Raw genomic sequence first — 22,237 nt, 5'->3', positions numbered from 1 at the left:
CCTGGGTGACAAAGTGAGACCTTGTCTCAAAAAAAAAAAAAAAAGAAAAAAGAAAGAAAGAAAATTACTTTGGTAACTTAGTCATGATGGAATGATGGAAAATGTATTTTCCCCATTTTGGTTACCACATGTTTCATGTGTCGAATTTTTTCCTCCTAATTCATACTAAGCGCTGGAATTGTAATACTTCAGTAAAAAAAAAAAAAAAAAAAAAAGAATCCTCTAGATAACAATACTTTCTTTAATAAACTACATCGTTCTGAGCACAGAACTGAATATGAGGATATTTTCTCAAACTGAATATTAGGATACATGAGACAGACTGCATGATATCCAGGCTGTGTGGAAAATCTGTGCTCTGTGGTCTGGGGCTTTTGAGGGGGCACACCTGTACTCTAACCCTGGCTGTCATCTACTGAAGGAGGTACTGAGGAAAGTGGTAACTGTTGTTATCTGAGGATATCTATCCAGAGAAGAGACTCAGGAGGGAATGTATTCTGAAGTCATCCCTATTGCTTCTTCAATTATTTCTACCCCTAGAAAGCAAATTCCCCACAGTAAAGTGTGTTGAAGAAATTCTATACAAATAGAAGCAATATTCTATGTTTGGGTAAGTTTATTGCAGTCCATTTAAGAAATGGTGAGTCGAGTCCACGTGATTCAGTTAAGAGGATAAAATCATTTATTTCCTATATATACAGAAAGCAAGGATTTCTAATAACTTCCTACAGTTTTTCTTTATTATTATTATTATTTTTTTTTTTTTTTGAGAGAGTCTTACTCCATCACCCAGGCTGGAGTGCAGTGGCGCAATCTCGGCTCACTGCAGCCTCCGCCTCCCAGGTTCAAGTGATTCTCCTGCCTCAGCCTCCCAAGTAGCTGGGACTACAGGCACCACCACATCCAGCTAATTTTTGTATTTTTAGTAGAGACGGGATTTCACCATGTTGGCCAGGCTGGCTTTGTACTCCTGACCTCAAGTGATCCGCCCGCCTCGGCCTCCCAAAGTGCTGGGATTACAGGCATAAGCCACCGCGCCCAGCCTTTATTAATTTTGCAAATTGCAAAAGTATTCTCTGACTTACTGATTGGTCACTTGTGTTCCTGAACTGTGCATAACTACGAAAGGTTTGTTTAGGAGTGCCATTTTCTAATACTGTATAAAGCTGTACTATCCAGTACAGTAGTAAATAGCCATATGTAACTGCTTACATTTCAATTTTAATAAATTAATATTAAATAAAATGTAAAATTTGGTTGCTCTGTTGCGCTAGCACCTTTCAAATGCTCAATACCACGTGTGACTGATGGCTACTGTATTAGACAGCACAGGTTTAGAAAATTTCCTTCATCACAGATAGTTCTATTGTATGGTATTGCTATAGAGTCTTGGTACCTGCAGAGTAATGCTTATACCTAAGCAGCACTTTTTGATAGGTCAACCAGGAAGCTATAATAGATATTTTTTGGCAATTTTCTGTTAGTTCAACAAAAACTAACTTAAAGATTTATCAAAGACGTTTGTACCTTAATGAAACCCAGCATTTACATACAGTCCTCTCTGTAGTAAGGGTTTGTACAAAGGCAGTAAATTGAGACAGCAGTCGTTGTGGGCTTCAGCTAATCAGAGCATTAAATCTGGTATCCAAAAGGTAACCTTTGAGCCTGAGCAACATAAGGAGACCCCGGCTCTACAAAAATAAAAAATTTGCCGGGTGTGGTTGCACACGCCTGTGGTCCCAGCTACTTGGAAGGCTGAGGTGGGAGGATCACTTGAGCCTGGGAGGTCAAGGCTGCAGTGAGCTGTGATCACACCACTGCACTCCAGCCTGAGTGACAGAGTAAGACTCTGTCTCAAAAATAAGCGGGGTGGGGACCTTAATTCTAAAAACTGAAAACTTATTCTGGTATGAGCAGTTCCGCAAATATTCTGGTATGAAAAGTTCCACAAATAATAAGTGAAGTGATTTTGATCTTACATATTGATTTTACAAATCAATTAATTTGTGATTTTTTTTAAGAAATACATATATAGGCCAGGCGCGGTGGCTCACGCCTATAATCCCAGCACTTTGAGAGGCTGAGGCAGGCGGATCACCTAAAGTCAGGAGTTCGAGACCAGCCTGACCAACATGGAGAAACGCCATCTCTACTAAAAAAAATACAAAATTAGCTGGGCATGGTGGCACATGTTTGTATATTCCCAGCTACTCGGGAGGCTGAGGCAGGAGAATTGCTTGAACCTGGGAGGCGGAGGTTGCAGTGAGCCAAGGTTGCACCATTGCACTCCAGCCTGGGCAACAAGAGCGAAATTCTATCTCAAAACAAAAAAAGAAAAGAAATACATATATAGATATATGTTGTTTTTTCTTTTTTAATTGAGACAGGGTCTCACTCTGTTGCCCAGGCTGGTCTCAAACTCCTGGACTGAAGCAATCCTCCCACCTTGGCCTCCCAAAGTGCTGGGATTACAAGTGTGAGCCACCATGTCCCACCAGTTTATGATTCTGAAATGTAGAATATATTACTTCCTGTTGGGCAATAGATTTTGAAAATTATGTACATTTAAGACCATCTCTATAAAATACTTTTACATAGACCCAAAAGAATTTCTAAGATATCTATTCTGTGCAATTACTCTTAAATATAACTATATCTAGTACACTTACAAGTCTCATTTTTCATTTTCTCTAGAGAAAATACTGCAGCCTCTTTTAGTCATATATCCTGACTGAAAATTATGAAATTAAAGGTTTTAGACCTATGTTTAGGTTATGTTTGAGTATTATATATGTATAGGCTATGCTGACTAAACTGAATGATAACTCTGGTTTTGGCTATATGGAGACATATCAAAAGTTCTGATTTAATTAATCATCTCACCTAATTATCATCTAGGACCTAATTATTAAGTATAATCAACCCAAATTCTTTAACATCTCTACCTTGAAATGATTTTCTTGACTTTTGGTCATCTCTGTTCAGCCTCAACCTCTCCAAATTCTCCACCCTTTTTAGGGCTTTTGAGTTCAGTCATCTGAATTCTAATAGGATGATTATCTTTCAAATTTCTTTGTCACACTCCTATTGGTATGTTCTGGTGATACACTTTCTCCCCTCAGTATATTTCCCTGTTCACTCAGGAATATGACTATATATTACCTTGTTATTTAGGTACAAAGCCAATTATTTTATATCCAATACTTGTGTATTTTGTATTTAGGGTTTAAAAATATACCCTTCTGCCATTGTGCCTATCAAACTTCATGATGCGTGTTTCTGAGCTCAGGAAATACCAAAAAGGGAGTATTCGGTTTTTGGCTTTTGTCTTCAAGTCAGCAATACATCTTTGTTCAGCTCTTGTGTTCCTCAATAACTTTGTTCCCTCCTTAAGTGCATTCAGTAGTTAAACTTAGCAGAAATCTGACCTAACCATTTTCTTGTTTTCCACTTCCTTAAATGCCACACAGAATCATCTAGCCAGAAGCATTCCATTTTGATGTTTGACATATTGACATTTCAAGAAAACTATAATTATGATTAAGAATTCTTTCTAGTTCTTAACTACAAATTAAAAACTTGTGGTGCTCTTTTTCTCTGAATTTATAATCTGCCTTCTCCTTTCTAGGTTAATTTGCTTGATAGAAAATTACAACTTTAATATTATTTATCTTAACAGATTGTGAATAGTCTAATTAACTCAAAAGTATTACGTTTCGCCCTTAAAAGATACTAAATTATACCTTCTAAATTAAAGCAGGTAGAAAACTTCTTTGTCAAGGGTTTAATAAACCAGAAAGTTTGAAGAACTACTTGTATAAAATCTGATTTTTTAATTGTTGTATTACATTATTGCTATCGATGAGCAATATTACATTATTAGCAATCAGTAGCAATAATGTAATACAGGGGTTGGCAAACTATGACCTGGGGGTCAAATCCAACCCACTGCCTATTCTTGTATATAAAGTTTTATTAGAACATGGCAAAGTACATTAATTTGCTTATTGTCCATGGCTGCTTTCACACTACAGTGGTAGAACTGAGTAGTTGCAAAAGAGATCATATGACCTTTAGAGCCTAAAATACTTACTGTCTGATTATTTACAGAAAAAAAATTGCTGACCCCTAGTATAGTAGAAATCCTTGAACTGGGGAGAGTAGTCATTGAATGTCAATTATGTCTACTCTTCATTATGTCTCTAAGTTGACAGAGACCTTAACAGGTTGCTAAGCCTCTCTGGACCTCAGTTTTCTCATCTGCAAAATGAGTCCCTTAGAATGAATAATCTCTAAGGTTGATTCTCAAACTAATAAAATTATATGAATCCGTGACCTATTTCAGAATGATGTTGCTGTTTTACATAATGGCTTGCATTGAATATTTAAACCACCTGTAGTCACTGGGTTCAGACAACTAAATATTAGGTGGGGCACCATGGCTTACACCTGTAATCCCAGCACTTTGGGAGGCTGAGGCCATAAGAGTGCTTGAGCCCCAGAGTTTGAGACCAGCCTGAGCAATATAGTGAGACTCAGTTTCTATTATTTAAAAAAAAAAAAAACTACATAAACAAAACTGCTAGTCATAAGACAGATAAATTTAAAGCATACTACTATTGTTTCAAAAGCATTTGCATCTCAGGGCTCTTTTAGATACTGTTTTCCTAGTAGTATAGGTATTTATTACAGATCTTTGACAATAGTAGCAAGAACAGGCCTTGAAGCGTATAACTAACATCTTAAGAAATACAGTTGTACTTCATTTGGAAATAAAAATAAAGCATCTCTAAAAGCCTAGTTTCCGTGTGTGGGAAACGTGATTTGATATATAAAAATTCCATTCCCACCCAGCTTTTAGGAAACATGTATAATACGTAAAGTAAAATAAGTTTTTATAAAAAGAAGAACCCAACATTCACTACTGTTTTTTCAACATGGTAGCTATAATTCTGCATAAGAACCTTTCATGCGTAACTTTAGACTTTCGGAAACCTCAAAAGTTACCTGGAATGTTAACATCAATATCACTTCTCTCTTTTTGCCCTTCCCTTTCTACAGTAAGTAAACTTTGTGGAAATATATTTTATTAATGTTTTCTGGCCAGGCGCAGTGGCTCACACCAGTAATCGCAGCACTTTGGGAGGCCGAGGTGGGTGGATCGCTTGAGCGCAGGAGTTCAGGACCAGCCTGGGCAACATGGTGAAACCCCATCTCTACAAAAAAATACAAAAGTTAGCCAGGCATGGTGGCACACGCCTGTAGTCCCAGCTACTTGGGAGACTGAGATGGGAGGATCACTTGAGCCTGAGAGGTTGAGACTGCAAAGAGCCGAGATTGTGCCATTGCACTCCAGCCTGGGCAACAGAGCGAGACCCTGTCTCAAAAAAATAATAATAATGTTCTCATATTAGCAGATACCTAAACACAAACAAGTTTTATCTTTCCAGAAAAATTCAAGAGTTAATATTTAAAATTTAGACTTAGACTACTTAGGTGATTTGATAAACTAACTAAATGAGTGATTCTACATAGACCAGCAAAAGGCTGTGCTCATGTTCTAGATCTTTATTAGTAGGGTTAGTAATGATATGCACTTACAGAATGCTTTACAATTTGCAAAGCACTTTCATTAATACATTATGACTTTTGCCAATCCTGTAAGATAAGTCCATTTTAATATTCTTTTTTTTTCTTTTTTGAGACGGAGTTTCACTTTTGTTGCCCAGGCTGGAGTGCAATGGCACGATCTCGGCTCACCGCAACCTCTGCCTCCCGGGTTCAAGCAATTCTCCTGCCTCAGCCTCCCAAGTAGCTGAAATTACAGGCATGCGCCACCATGCTGGGCTAATTTTCTGTATTTTTAGTAGAGACGGGGTTTCTCCGTGTTGGTCAGGCTGATCTCAAACTCCCGACCTCAGGTGTTCCACCCGCCTCGGCCTCCCAAAGTGCTGGGATTGCAGGCATGAGCCACCGCGTCCGGCCCGTTTTCATATTCTTACTTTACAGATAAGAAAGCCTAGAGAGGTTAAATAATTTACTCCCAAATACCACATGTTCTCCCTTATAAGTGGGAACTAAGCTATGGGTACACAGAGGCATGCAGAGTAGTATAATGGACACTAGAGACTCAGAATGGGGGAGGGTGGAGGGGCAAGGGATAGAAAATCACCTGTTGGGTACACTGTACACTACTCAGAAGACAGATTCACTAAAAGCCCACACTTCACTACTGTACCATTTATCCATGTAACCAAAAACCACTTGTACCCCTAAAGCTGTTTAAATAAAAAATAAAATAAATATGATTTACTGAAGTAGTAACTCCCAATATTTTTCCACTCTACAGTCCTAAGGGATGTCATGCACTCAAATGGCAGTGATTTCCAACTAGGAATAAGGGGAGGCTATGCATATAGCTTAAAAGAGTCATATGTAGTTGATTCTGTTGTGTGGCCTGATGGAGAATTACTATACAAAAGTAACACATTGTCATTGTTAAAACAAAAAGAGGGAAAAAAGATCTTAAAAAGAAAAATGACACATAATCCTACCACCCAGAGATAATTAATGCTATTAACATTCTGGTGTATACGCAGTCTTTTATATCCATATTAACTTTTTTACCCAAAAATGAGATTATAATATACATTGATTTTAAACCTTTTTCATGTAATTAATCACAGACATCTTTTCATTCCACTCAACACCCTTCTACAACATCATTTTATAATAACTGCAGAATATTCCATCCTGTGTTACATGTTTGAATTCAAGATGTAAGTGGTTTCATATACTTCTACAATTCCCGATTAGTTATTCTGGTATATGCATATGTAATTTATTTCAAGGAATCTGAAATAATTTAAAAACTACCTCTCTTCTAGCCATCATCTCCTATATTGACTTAATGGATAATCCTTAAGATAAATAATTTGTTAAATAACTTATTTATATTTGTGTATTTGTTTTAATAATCTATTTTTTCATCTCTTTGTTTTAGGGTGCAGTACTAGCCGCTGTGTCAAGTCACAAATTCAACTCATTCTATGGGGATCCCCCTGAAGAGTTACCAGATTTCTCCGAAGACCCTACCTCCTCAGGTAATTGGATAATTCACTTATTCACCTGTGTGAGTCATTTGGCATTTACATCCATTCTCTCCCATTGTGAATAAACTTTTTCTGTGCATTTAGTTAAATCCTCCAACGGATTCTAAGGAAGTTTGTCAGCAACCAAATCCTGTCTACATGTGTCTTGTTCCTTTTCATTTTAATACCAAAGTTGCTTTCTCCTGTGGCTCCAAAACCAACACTTCACTTTTTTTTCTTTTCACCTCAGTAATACTTCTTCCCCTTTCCACACTCTAGACCCAGCATTGCACTCCATCCAATCCAACATCCTAGTCAGTCTTTTGGGATCTTTCTAATTACCTTCTCTCTCAACAAAAACTTCTAATATAAGCTTTTCCCCAGGTCAGTCGTATTAGATCAGACTGTGGGCAGCACTGCTTTGAATGGAATCTTTCAGTGTAGAGCTGTCTTGTGAGTTATCTCCTGAAACAGTTACCAAGTTCTTCTTTCTGTATAAAAATCTATAACACGGACAGGCATGGTGGCTCATGCCTGTAATCCCAGCACTTTGGGAGGCCAAGGCAGGCAGATGGCCTCAGGTCAGGAGTTCGAGACCAGCCTGGCCAACATGGCAAAACCCCATCTCTGCAAAAACACAAAAATACAAAAAAAAAAAAAAAAAAAAAAAAAAAAAGCCAGGCGTGCTGGCCTGCGCCTATAGTCCCAGCTACTTGGGAGGCTGAGGCAGGAGAATCGCTTGACCCGGGAGGCAGAGGTTGCAGTGATCCGAGATCATGCCACTGCACTCCAGCCTGGGCGATAATGCGAGACTCCATCTCAAAAAAAGAAAAAAAAAAAATCTGTAACACATGCATACAAGTATCCAAAGGGGAAGAACACAGAAGAGTTATTTGTTTTGATGAGCTGTATATAAGTACCCCTGAAACAACCTGCCAGTGTTCACAAAATCATTTTATAAGCCAGTGCAGTGGTGTGCGTGTGTAGTCATAGCTACTCAGGAGGCTGAGGCACCCGGCTCAGGGGGATCACCTGAGCTCAGGAGTTTGAGGATGCAGTGAGCTGTGATCACACCACTGCTCTCCAACCTGGACAACAAAATGAGACCTCGCCTCTTAAAAATTAAGAGATAAAAGGCCAGGCGCAGTGGCTCACGCCTGTAATCCCAGCACTTTGGGAGGCCGAGGCGGGCAGATCACGAGGTCAGGAGATCAAGACCATCCTGGCTAACACGGTGAAACCCTGTCTCTACTAGAAATACAAAAAAATTAGCCGGGCGTGGTGGTGGGCACCTGTAGTCCCAGCTACTCGGGTGGCTGAGGCAGGAGACTGGCGTGAACCCGGCAGGCAGAGCTTGCAGTGAGCCGAGATCACGCCACTGCACTCCAGCCTGGGCGACAGAGTGAGACTCCGTCTCAAAAAAAAAAAAAAAAATTAAGAGATAAAAAAATAAAAAACCGAAACCATTTTATAAAATGCTCAGATTTCCATCTTACCAGTGTAATATTCTCAAGAATCATTTACTAAAAACCCATAGGGTCCATTTATATGTATATGTAAATGTGTGTGTGTGTGTGTGTGTGTGCGTTCTAAATTTTTATTTATGCGTTTTTTATTTACTTAACTCCTGAATCATGTGTCCTCTGGCCTCAGCTTTTTTTCTTTCTTTCATTAGAGCCACTCCATATTTGTCATCTTTGATTTTTGTACTCTTGGACTAGCTTCATCAATATTCATATATTACCACTGGGACTGAGGCCCTGGGCCCTTCCTAGAGCCTGAGGTTTTTGTCCCACAGTTAGTAATATAGGAAGAATTACTGTGCTAATGCTTCTTTCCTGTTGATACCATGAGCATCTGTCAGTATTTATGCTTCTCCTCTCCTCTGTTTATACATGTGTGTGCACCTACACATTCACATACATACACACAGAATTTCTTACCAATTAGTATGTGCTTGTACCTTGTGCAAAATGACAAGATCTTGAGGTGATGGATACCCCATTTACCATGATGTGATCATTATGCCCATATCAAAATGTCTCCTGTACCCCATAAATGCATACTATGTACCCACAAAAATTTAGAACTTTTTTAAAATGACAAGATCAACTTTCCCATTCCAGCAGTTATACAGTTCCTCATTTTGACCTTTACCGATTAGGATGTGAATCTTCCTCTTTTGAGTGAAGGTGATTTCCAAAAACATTCAGAAATGGGAATCTTAGAGAAGAGACTCTGAGGAGAAAGCCTTGCCATTTTTCTCTTGTGCTGACTTGGTCATTATCCAGAGCCCTTCCCACATGAAAGGCAGGGATCTAGTTGTGTTTATAGGTGTGGTCCCCAGTGCTTCTTATTGTTTCACGTCTGTCTTTTCTTCCACTCCATTTTGTTTCCTCCACCTGTAACTTCTTTTGTTAGCTGAAACCTCCGTCTTCTCTCCTCACACTCAGATTACAGTGGACCCTATTTAAGGGGAGTGGATCCAGTAATGGTTTGTATTGTCATACTGTGGCTGTATGATATAATCACATGCTTATAATATATTTAGGATAAATCTCTTTGAGATTTTAGGTCAAGATCTCTACTACCATTTTCATCTTTAGAAATGGAGCTAAAGGCTGGGCATGGTGGCTCATGCCTGTAATCCCAACAGTTTCAGAAGCCAAGGCAGGAGGATTGCTTGAGCCTAAGAGTTTGTGACCAGCCTGGGCAACATAGGGAGACCCTCTACTTTGTAAGAAGTCAAAATATTAGCCAAGCGTGGTAGCACACACCTGTGGTCCCAGCTACTAGGGAGGCTGAGGCAGGAGGATCACTTGAGCCCAAGAGGTCAAGGCTGCAGTAAGCCGTGAGTGCATCACTGCACTCAAAACTGGATGACAGAACAAAACTCTGTCTCAAAAAAAAGAAAAGGGGCCAGGCACAGTGGCTCATGCCTGTAATCCCAGCACTTTGGGAGGCCGAGGTGGGTGGATCACTTGAGGTCAGGAGTTTGAGACCAGCCTGGCCAACATGGTGAAACCCCCATCTCTACTAAAAATACAAAAATTAGCCAGGCATGATGGCCACGCGCCTGTAATCCACCTGAGGCAAGAGAATTGCTTGAACCCAGGACACGGAGGTTGCAATGAGCCGAGATCGTGCCACTGCACTCCAGTCTGGGTGACAGAGCAAGACTCCATCTCAAAAACAAAAGGAAAGGAAAATAAAAAGAGTAATACTCTATGCATTTAGGAAAATATGAATATTTAAAATAACAGTTTAAAAACTTGTCATCTAATAAGAAGTCAAACATGTTTAGGTATATTGTTTACGATGTAAAACAATTTTTCTATAAATGATAATTTTCTATTTTGATTATTGAAATTCATACATTATGCATTTACTAGAATTCATTTAATCTTATGTTGAACTGTGTATTGCTTGAAGTGGGGCTGGGCACGGTGGGTCACTCCTGTAATCCCAATACTTTGGGAGGTGGAAGTGGGTGGATCACTTGAGGTCAGGAGTTCGAGACCAGCCTGGCCAACATGGCGAAACCCCGTCTCTACTAAAAATACAAAAATTAGCTGGGCGTGATGGCATGTGCCTGTAGTCCTAGCTACCAGGAGGGTAGGGAGCCAGGGCTGAGGTAGGAGGATTACTTGAGCCCAGGAGGCAGAGTTTGCAATGAGCTGAGATTGCACCACTGTACTCCAGCCTGGGTGGTAGAGTGAGACCCCATCTCAAAAAAAAAAAATTCAATGTTGAAATATTCGTTTCTCATATTTCAAATCAAATAATTCAGAATCAGAACCCAACGTTTGATGTCTGAAATCCCAAACAGTTCCAGTGATTGTACTCATGGAACATGAGGGCTCACTTTGGGGTCGGCTGGGGGACCATGCTTCTGGTGGCTCATATAGTGGGCCGAACTGTGATAACCTGCTTGTTCTAAAATCATACTGTTTGTTGTTTGTCCATATGCTGCCTTCCTCCTAGGACTTCTAGCAGCAGAAAGTAGGTATCCCTTTGTTTTCCTTTAAGGTGTATCTTTTATGCAAAAGTGTTTGGCTTTGCATGGTTCGTAATCAGCTTGACTTTTTCCTTGGCTGTTTGTGTGTAGTTGTTTAAGTATTAATTTTAACACTGCCTGGTCATAAAATTAAAACTTGGATATATTGATTTTTGAGGCATTGTTGCACAAACAATATTAAGTTCTCACTTCTTTCATAAGAGGAAAAAAGACAGTGTTAAAATTTCAACGGCACTTAATACTTCACATCTGAATTTCACATACGAATACATTAATTCTGGGGAAAGAGTAACATTTGTTTTAGAGTTTGCTTTCAAGAAAACTTTCAGGGTAAGTGAATTTTTCTTTGACAATTACATCACCTGTAAGTGGTCTTTATTGCTTCCTGTTACTGAGTCCATTTTCAGTTTATTTGGACCTGTGAAATAAATTCTGAAATCATATCTCTTAACAACTTTTACCATCAGATAGAACATTTATAAGGAATAATGTAATAGCTAGATTTTAATTACAAAGGGGCATAATTTGAGTTTGGGAGAAAATTAAAATGTAAGAAATGTACACACAGTTGAGTACATGTAAAACTGAGGCAATCTGAATAAGATGGGTGGATTGTATCAATGTCAGTATTCTGGTTATGATAATATACTATCGTTTTGTAAAATGTTACCAACGGGGGAACTGAGCAAAGAATACAAGGGATCTCTCTGTATTATTTCTTACAAGTGCATGTGAATCTACAATTATCTCAATAAAAATTCTAATTAAAAAAATAAACCTTTACCTCAAAGATAAATGAGAAAGCCTGGGTACTAATGATTGAATTCATTTTCACAGTTTCTTACATTAGTTATCTGTAGCTCAAATTGCAGCTGATTTAATATAAATCTTATAGTATATTAGTTACCTATTGTTGGGTAATGAATTACCTTAAAACAGCAGTTGTCATCTCACAGTTCCTGTGGGTCAGGAATCTGGGTGTGGCTTAGCTGTGTGCCTCTGGCTCAAGATCTCTCATGAGATTGTGGTCCAGTGCTGCTATCTCACCGGAAGGCACAACTGCAGGAGGAATCCTCTTCCAAGCTCAGTCACATGTTTGTTGCCAGGCTTCAGTTCCTTACTGGCTGTGGTCCTCTTCACAGGGCTGGCTGTTCACAGCATGGCAGCTCACTTCCCAGCACGAAAGATAAAAGAGGGGGGCAAAAGTGAGAGACAGTGCCCAAGACTGAAGACACAGTCTTTACAGCCTAATCTCATAGCGACGTCTTATCACTTCTGCACTATTCTGTTCATTAGAAATGAGTCAGTAAATCCAGCCTGCACTCCAGGGGAGGGGACTGATTACACAAGGGTGGAAATACCAGGAGACCAGGTTACTGGGGCCCATCTTAGAGGCTGCCCACCACGTACAAATTAATAACTATTAAAATGTAAGATTCTTCCCATCTAGATTTAGCGCTCCTCTTTTTTTTTTTTTTTTTTAATCAGCCAACCTGTCATGTTATTTGAGAATGGGCATCTTGGATGTATCAGTAGTGATTTTCCTTAGTTGTAAAGCTTTACACGAGTGGGTACTTAATAGCAGAATGTTATTAAAGTACTTTGAAAAATCTGTGCTCGAAGATGTTTCTATATGGAAGCATAGACTATTTTAATAATCATAATGGCATTAGAGATTATAACATCTATATACGCTGACAGAATACATATGCAGAGTTTACTTCCTTTAATAAATTTCAAGGTATCTGTACCATAATCTACATATGGAGAATCTAAAGCATGTATCACCATATGTAAGTTCTCATAACTTGAGTTGGATATGGCACAGATGCTTATGTCCAAAATACAGTTTCCATTACAGGATTCATTATTGCTTATAACTTGATTGATAACAAAGAATTTGCTTTGTGCAGTGGGAATAAAAAGTATTGAACAGGGTGTGGTGATAGAGGGAAGAGATTGGCTGCAAAGGGACAAGAGAGAACTTTTTTGAAGTGATGACAGTGTACACTTAAATGGCGAATTTTAACTTAAAACAGTATACCTTAGTAAGCAGATTTTTTTTAAAAGTATTGTGCTTGCAAGGAGGGGCTTTGATTGAGTAGGTGATAATGTGTGTGTGTGTAGTAATACAATGTATTAATTGATCACTAATATAATAGAAAAGGTATTGATTACTCTTAGAAGAAGCTAGGCTAGATTCAGATTCTAGATTTGCTCAGTGATGCTGAGTTTCATAGCTATACATTGTAAATTAAGAAATACACACACATTGAGAATTTAATGTGTTATTTTGTGAAAATCTGAGAAGCAGGAATGGGATTTAATGATCTCAACTGTCATCCATCTGAAAAACCTAACTTGTGATTTTAAATAAGATGGCATACTGCCTTCCACTATTCCCTTTTAAAAACAGGAAATGTCCCTGCTCTTATCTTTACGAAGTTTTATTTATGAATAAAGTTTGTACTATTTTTTAAAAAAAAAAGAAATACACAAATCTTTTTTGAAACAATTACAGTGAAAACTTGGGTATATCAAAACTCATTGAATGGTACACTTAAGATTTGTGTATTTCATTCTATGTAAATTTTACCTCAGAGAGAAAAATAAGCATTGCAATCTTTGCTGAAGTCTTTAAGGGTGAAGTGTACTAATGCTGGCCACTGCCATTTAATTTGAAATGAATGAAAAATACGTGAACTGATGGATAGATGGGTAGACATGTGATAAAGCAAATACAGCAAACTGTCAACATATGTAAGATCTAGGTGGTGGGCACGATTCTTTCAAACTTTCTGTATGTTTGAAGCTTTTCGTAGTAAAATGTAAGGGGAAAAACTTTTAAGACATACTCAGCCTACTTTAACACTGAGAAATTTTTAGTCTAAACATTTGACTGTTTATTTTTCTGTCCTCCTTTTGGGTTATTTTTACTTCGTCAACCTTTTTATGAGACTTCCACTCTCGTAATGAGATTATTCTAGACTCAAAGCTTGTATTGACCTTAAAAGCATATTTCTCTTTAAAGAAATAGAAACATTTTTTAAACAGTTGACATATTTATGCTTTTTTTGACTATTATTTCATAATAGTAGCAGAAAACTTTTGAAAAACTTGTTTGTACTGGTGAGATTATTTGAAAAAGTAGAAGTACTCAAAGTTAAAATGTGCAGGCCAGTCATGGTGGCTTATGCCTTGCCAGCACTTTGAGAGGCTGGGGTGGGAGGATTGCTTGAGGCCAGGAGATTGAGATCAGCCTGCACAACATAGTGAGATCCCATCTCTATTTAAAAAAAAAAAAGTATGATTATAAACCTGATTTTTAGATACAAACTTTATTGCCAAATGAATTATGAAAACAAAATACTATTCTGAAGGCAGGGCATTATAGTATCTAATAAGTTCATGAATGTGGAAGTTTGGACCAAGGGCTAGGAAAAAACCTTATATGGTAAATCAAATTGAGATTAAAGAGAGAACAGAAATTAGACATCACGCCTGTAATCCCAGCACTTTGGAAGGCCGAGGCAGGTGGATCACGAGGTCAGGAGTTTGAGACCATCCTGGCTAACACGGTGAAACCCCCTCTCTACTAAAAATACAAAAAAAAAAATTAGCCAGGTGTGGTGACGGGTGCCCGTAGTCCCAGCTACTCGGGAGGCTGAGGCAGGAGAATGGCATGAACCCAGGAGGCGGAGCTTGCAGTGAGCCGAGATCACACCACCGCCCTCCAGCCTGGGCGACAGAGCGAGACTCCGTCTCAAAAAAACAAAAAAAAAAGAAATTGGACATCACCTCATTACCAAATGCAAATCATTCTGATGCATTGCTGAGGATAAAACATGATTTTGTGGGTGGGGGGCAGTCTCTTATGGAAGGAACACTGAATTAGGAGTGAGACCTGGGTTCTAGGATTTGATCTTCTGCTTATTGCCTGTGGCCCTTGGAAAGGTTATTTAACCCTACTGAGCCTCTGGTTTTTCAAATATAAAAACACTTGCTGACCAAGCACGGTGGCTCAATGCCTATAATCCCAGCACTTTGGGAGGCTGAGGTGGGAGGATTGCTTGAGCCCAGGAATTTGAGAATAGCCTGGGCAACAGAGAGAGACCCCCAACTCTACAAAAAACTTTTTAAAAAATTAGCCAGGCATGGTAGCGTGCCTGTAGTCCCAACTGTTTGGAAGGCTGAGGTGGAAGGATTGCTCAAGCCCAGAAGGTCGAGGCTGCAGTGAGCCAGGATCACGCCACTACACTCCAGCCTAGGCAACAGAGCAAGATCCTGTCTCAAAACAAAAAAAACACTTGCCTGCAGAGACAGGGTTATTGTGGAATCACATAAGGTAGTAAGTATAAAAGCACTCTGGAAATTATAAGCTGTTAATACAAATATAAGTATTAAAATAATTTCAAATGTGGCTTTAAGGAAACAGTACTATACAAGAAATTGTTTTCTGTGGTTAAGTCTTTCTCATACTTTGTTTTCAATTCTTCAGAATTTACTCAGAAAAAAATCATTTTAATCAGGCCATTTTATGAAGTGTCTTGGTACAAAGGACTCTGCAAAGTACACCCCAGAATACAGAGGTAAATAGGATACCTACAGTCCTGCCGTTAAATCAACTGCCCTCTGAGGTGAACTTGTATACTTTTTATTGATTGATTTTGTTTTCAAGATAGTTACAAGTTTATTCAGAGGTTTTATAGGAAAAACAGCCTTTTTAGTCTTTGAGAAAAATAGTTATTTTATATGTGACAGTATTGATCTTCAAAATGAAAACTAGTAACATCTTAATTAGCATGTGCTGCATGTGTTATATTAATAATCACTACTGCCTCGGGGTTTAAAATCTAAAACAAATAGCAATGGAGAAGCCCGAGAAGTGTCTTTGTGTCTATTTATATCTTATAATGAATTGAAACACCATGGGGTTTTTAGATGGTTGGTACTGAACTACAGATATCAATTATACACACATCTATCCAACCAAGAATGTGTTCTGTGGTTCTGTTTGTCATACCCAAAGAAAGAAATAACGGAACTAGAACAGGTGTTAATGGAAGGTGTTAAAATAATCAAGGGTGAAGACAGATTTTGAGGTTAAGCCAAAAATATGTATTTATTCCATTTGAAAAGATGAAGGAGAAATGGAATAAAAACTCTCATTTTTCTACCTAATTACAGAAACTTAAAAATAGGGGCACTTTTCAGAGCTTGAAATAGACAACTTGAGTACAACTAGGGAAGTGCTTCTTTTCATGATTGAGAACCCATCAAGTTAATCATATTTGGGTACAAGATAAGACTATAAATCAGTTCAGAAGAGGTGACAGATCCAAGGAGGTTTAATAGACCTGTTGGAATTGTGGCTCTTGTCTACTTTAAATGCCTGCTAACAGATGCCTTTGTGCTTTCCAGCAAAGTATCTGCTGGTCCTGTCAACACAGCTTTGATCCTGTGTGGGGGTGGTGAATTCCTGCTCATCCACCTCTCTGCGGCTCCCCAACTCCTCCCTAGGCAGCCTGTGTGTCAGTTTGTTTTTACCTCTTCTATACCGTTTACTTCAGGGTATAATATGCCTACTTCACACACCAGTCTGAGAGCCCCTTCCTCAGGGCCAGTGATCATATCTCTGATTTCTCTGAAGCCCTTGCCTAGTACCTAGCAAAAAGCAGGAATATTCAATAAAGATTTTGGGGCCAGGCACTGTGGCTCACGCCAGTAATCCCAACACTTTGGGAGGCCTAGGCGGGCGGATCACTCGAGGTCAGGAGTTCAAGACCAGCCTGGCCAACATGGTGAAACCCCGTCTCTACTAAAAACACAAAAAATTAGCTGGGTGTGGTGGTGTGCGCCTGTAATCCCAGCTACTTGGAAGGCTGAAGCAGGAGAATTGCTTGAACCCAGGAGGCGGAGGTTGCAGTGAGCTGAAATCATGCCACTGTACGCCAGCCTGGGCAACTGAGTGAAACTCTGTCTCAGGAAAAAAAAAAAAAAAAAAGATTTTGGTTATTGTCTGACCCAGTAGGGCATTGTTCAAGTTCTTTTCCAACCTCCATATTCATGCATAAACCACACAACTTCTTGTTGAAGGTTTCCTGTATGTTTGTTTCCTAGCATAGCCTATTAGTGTAGTAAGTTAGGCAAAACATAGACTTTGAAGCCAAACAAACCCAGGATTGAGTCCTGGCTCCACCATTTACTAGTTATGCCCTTCCATGAACCTTCTGAAGCTCAGTTCCCTATCTAGAAGGTGGGATAATATATCTGCCTTACTGTGTTGTCCTGAGGATGTTCCTGGAACATAATAAACACTCAAGAATTGGGAGCTGCTGTTAGTGTTTCCTTAAGTACTTAATTCAGTGCATACTTTGTAGATATTATAAAATGAATAAAATAAAGAGCTGCCTTAAGGACCTTACAGCTAAGGGGAAAAAAGAGTGAACAAGCACACACATAAGTAACTCATGGAGTGCGCTGGTGGTACAGGAATGGCATGGAGCACTTGGGAAGTTCACAATCCAACAAATGATACATCTCTGGTCTGGTACAGCCAAAATTGCTTCCTGGTCTTGAGACTGACCATCTTAGTATTCACTTGATAAAAGGTTGTTTTTGCTTTAATCTTATATTATTAATAAACTGCTACATAAACTGTATATCAGCATGAGCAATGCTGGTAAAAGGCCGAGCACGGTGGCTCAGGCCTGTAGTCCGGGCACTTTGGGAGGCTGAGGCAGGCGGATCACTTGAGCCCAGGAGTTCGAGACCAGCCTGGCCGACATGGTAAAACCCCGTCTCTACTAAAAATACAAAAATTAGCTGGGCGTGGTAACCTGTAGTCCCAGCTGCTTGGGTGGCTGAGGCACGAGAATCGCTTGAACCCAGGAGGCAGAGGTTGCAGTGAGCTGAGATCATGCCGTTGTACTCCAGTCTGGGTGACAGAGTGAGACTCTGTCTCAAAAAAAAAAGAAAAAAAAAAACTCAGTAAGATTTCACTAAGATAACTGAGTGAAGATGATAATTAGGTTTCTGTGGTATCAGCTGAATTTTTTAATATACAAAAACGGCACTTGATTAGTATTTTTGTTATTGTGGTTTCATAAGTCCAGAAGTTTAGAACTGGCTTTAGTAACTTGATAAACCTAGCATCATTTAATTCTGTTGTTGATGACATGCTGGGGTCAGGGGTTCAGTGGGACATTTGGGACTAATTTCTTCACATCATCTCTTGCTTTCCAAGGCTTTCAGTAAAGGATGAAGAGAAAATTGGCTTTTAACTAATTTCCAGATTTTTTGATGGGGGGGGGGCACTCTGAACAAAGTAAATCCTGAGAAGATCAGGTAGAAGGAAGTGGATTGGGTTAATACCTCTTTAGGAATAACAGAGGAGATGAGGACTGATTTCTGCCATTTATCTCTTTTATCCCACTTAATATCCACTTAATGTTTTCAGTGAAAGGATACCAATAGCCTGGCAGGCGTAATTCAAAATTTAATATTATCCAGCCAGGCATGGTGGCTCACACCTGTAATCCCAGCACTTTGGGAGCTCAAGGCAGAAGGATCGCTTTAGCTCAGGAGTCCAAGACCAGCCTGGGCAACATGGCAAAACCCCATCTCTATAAAAAATACAAAACTTAGATGGGTGTAGTGGTCCCAGCTACTCTGGGGGCTGAGGTGGGAGGATCACTTGAGCACAGGAGGTCGAGGTTGCAGTGAGCCGAGATTATGCCACTGCACTCCAACCTGGGCAACAGAGCAAGACCCTGCCTCAAAAAAAAAAATTATCCAGGCCAGGCGCAGTGGCTCACGCCTGTAATCCCAGCACTTTGGGAGGCCAAGGCGGGCAGATCACGAGGTTAGGAGTTTGAGACCAACCTGACCAACATGATGAAACCCCATCTCTACTAAAAATACAAAATTAGCTGGGTGTGTTGGCACGCACCTGTAATCCCCGCTACTCAGGATGCTGAGGCAGGAGAATCGCTTGAACCCGGGAGGCAGAGGTTACAGTGAGCCAAGATCATGCCACTACACTCCAGCCTGGGCAACAGAACGAGACTCTGTCTCAAAAAAAAAAAAACATTATCCATAGTTCCTTCAACAGACGAATGGTCAAACAAACTGGTACATCCACACAACAACCTGGATGAAGCCCCAGATAATTATGCTAAGTGAAAAAATGCAGTCCCAAAAGGTTACATACTGTATGATTTCATTTATTCTTTTTATTTTATTTTATTTTATTTTTTAATTTTTAGAGGGACTCCTCCTTGCAGACCGGGGCTACCCCATAGGCAGTATGCCCAGAATAGGAGCCTCATTTATTATCAAAATGACAAAATTGTAGAAATGGAGAACAGATTAGTAGTTGCCACAGGTTAGGAGGGGATAGGGTAGGAGGGGAATGAGCATGGCTATAAAAAGGCAGTGTGAGGGATCTTTGTGATAATGGAATGTTTTATAGCTCGACTGTATCAATGTCAATATCCAGGTTGTGATATTGTACTACAGTTTTGCAAGATGTTACTATTGGAGGAAAGTGGGTAAAGGGTACATGAGACCTTTGTGTTATTTTCTTTTACAACTGCATGTGAATCTACAATTATCTCAAAATAAAAAGTCAAATTTTTAAAAATAGCTACAGTAATTTCCACGTGGACAGCCACACAGTATGTGGCTTAAGACCCAAATCTTTAACATAATTAAATAGAGCTACAAAAATCAGTAGCTTATATAGCATTTTGTTTTGTTTTGCTATTGTAGAAAAACTTGGAAAGTATGGATAAGAACAGAATGAAATAGAAATAGGACAGTAAAGATAACAACTGTAACACTTTTGCTGTGTTTCATTCTGTTTTTTGTTTTTCCTGAGTTTGCATATATGTTTTGTTTGGTTTTTTATCGTAACTGGGAATATACAGTTTATTTAGTTTTGCATTCTGCTTTCTTGAATTCTATATCATGAAGATTTCTCTGTGTCTTTGAAATTCTTCAAAAACAATTTTCATTTGGCTACATATTCCATTATATGGATATTCTATAACCTATGTAATCATCCTCTATTAGATTTATTTTCCATTTTGTATGATAATATCATTATATATAAATCTTCCATTTTTTTCCTTAAGGTGGGTTTTTGTAAATGGAATTACTAAATCGAAGTGCATGAACATTTTTAAGGCTTTTTGATATATGTTACCAGATTGCTTTCTGGAAAAGTGGTACTGATATATATTCTCACCAATAATTGCATGAGAATGGATAAGGTCTAAGTCAGGAAGAATTAGAAACAGAGTTCTGGAGCATAAAGATTTTTATCTTTATCAAAAATATAATTTCTCAACCACAGCACTACTGACATTTTGGGCCAGATAATTCTTTGTTGTGGGGGCTGTCCTGGGTATTGTAGGATGTTCAGCAGCATCCCTGACCTCTACCCACTAGATAGCAATAGCTGCCCTCCCGCTGTAGTTGTAACAACCAAAAATATCTCTAAACATTGGGAAATGTCCACCTGGGTAACAAAATTGCCCCTGGTTGAGAACCACTGATCCAAAGACTTAAATGTGCAATGAGACACTTATTCTTAGAGTTTCTCTACTGTGTACTAATGTTCTGAAGCTTAGCTCCTTGGAGCTCTTTTTTTGTGGAGTATATATGTGTATTCTGCATATCGCCTGCAATGTAAAAGAGGCTGATCTTTTTTTTAAGGCTGTGTAAATGGTTTTGTTACTCCTCATTGTGTATCTTTCCCTACTGACATCTACCTGGTTTCCTGGTTATGAGAAGAAACTTAAAGTGATGGCACTTCCATTTGCTTTGCCCTACAAAAATGATTTGCCTTGAAATTTAATACGGTATTTGGAAGCGTCAGTCAGCGTACCTATACTTTGTCTTTATCTTCTGAGTAAGAAGGGTAAGAGTAAAACAGAATGAGAATGACTTTGGGTCTCTTGAGTCTGTATGTAAAGGAAAAAAAAGGAGTGGACTGGGATTTTTGTTAACTAAAGTTCGAGTCTTAAAAACTAAGAAGCCTATTTTAAGCAGCAGGAGTTCCCAGTTGAAGGTCTGTTCCCTGTATCTACAGCTGGCTTTACCTTCAGTTCTTGATGGAATGCACCTGGGTAAAAGGCCAACCTTGTTTCTATAATATTTCAGAACATCTTGGAGTCCTGAAACCCATACTCTCTTCCTGACATAAAACTTGCTGTGTCCAGATCTTCTAGTGCTTAGGTTATACTTGATAAATTTCATTAATTCAAAGAAGATAAGCTGCAGTTTCCTCTGAAAAATGAAGAGCACACAAATACATTAATAAGAACATGAACTCTCTGAAAATACTGTGTCCTTAAATGATATGAAACTCATTTAAGTCTATCCTTCAGTAAAGACACTAGCCTTTGAAGTTCTGATATGAATTCATTGTTCTTAAGTGTAAGATTTAGGTTTAAAAAGTTAGTTTGACATTGACTTTCTATACTGGCTGTTTCTTTTCTGTTTGTCCCCCTTAGGAGCAGTCTCACAGGTGCTGGACAGCCTGGAAGAGATTCATGCGCTTACAGACTGCAGTGAAAAGGACCTAGATTTTCTACACAGTGTTTTCCAGGATCAGCATCTTCACACACTACTAGATGTAAGTCTGTCTTTTTATTATTCTTGTTTTTTGGTGAATTGAATATTGGCCGGGCACGGTGGCTCATGCCTGTAGTCCAAGCACTTTGGGAGGCAGAGGCGGGTGTATCAGGAGGTCAGGAGACCGAGACCATCCTGGCCAACATGGTGAAACCTGGTCTCTACTAAAAATACAAAAATTAGCCAGGCGTGGTGGCGCATGCCTGTAGTCCCAGTTAGGACTGAGCTGAGGAGGCGGAGGCACAAGAATCACTTGAACCCAGGAGGCGGAGGCTGCACTGAGCCAAGATCACACCACTGCACTCCAGCCTGGGTGACAAAGCAAGACTCTGTCTCAAAAAAAAAAAAAAAGAAATTGAATATTTAGCATACCTTTTTACTTTACATGAATTCTCAGATGTCTATCATAACAATCCTTTTCAGTTGCCTTAAGTCTATGAGAAATGTGGGAAATCATCCATCAAAAATTCATGATTGAAATACAGTA

The 22,237-nt window shown here is 39.1% G+C and overlaps 1 protein-coding gene across 20 annotated transcripts in view; it reads left to right on the top strand.

Moving 5' to 3' along the window:
• CASK (calcium/calmodulin dependent serine protein kinase) overlaps window positions 1-22,237 on the top strand; it is a 409,365-nt gene that overhangs the window by 292,612 nt on the left and 94,516 nt on the right. For 10 of the 20 annotated variants that reach the window (XM_016942915.3, XM_016942910.3, XM_016942908.3 and 7 more), the window contains exons 10-12: window positions 7,004-7,103; window positions 11,076-11,093; window positions 21,630-21,751. In XM_016942915.3, coding sequence (XP_016798404.1) covers window positions 7,004-7,103; window positions 11,076-11,093; window positions 21,630-21,751 — 240 coding nt within the window. The remainder of the gene's footprint in view (window positions 1-7,003; window positions 7,104-11,075; window positions 11,094-21,629; window positions 21,752-22,237) is intronic. The other 10 variants (XM_016942916.3, XM_016942911.3, XM_016942918.3 and 7 more) reach the window with 1 other exon arrangement.

This window comes from Pan troglodytes, chromosome X, assembly GCF_028858775.2.
Source record: "Pan troglodytes isolate AG18354 chromosome X, NHGRI_mPanTro3-v2.0_pri, whole genome shotgun sequence".
Lineage (NCBI taxonomy): Eukaryota > Metazoa > Chordata > Mammalia > Primates > Hominidae > Pan > Pan troglodytes.
Note: the sequence above shows the minus strand (reverse complement) of the source record. Positions and strands in the feature narration are given on the sequence as shown.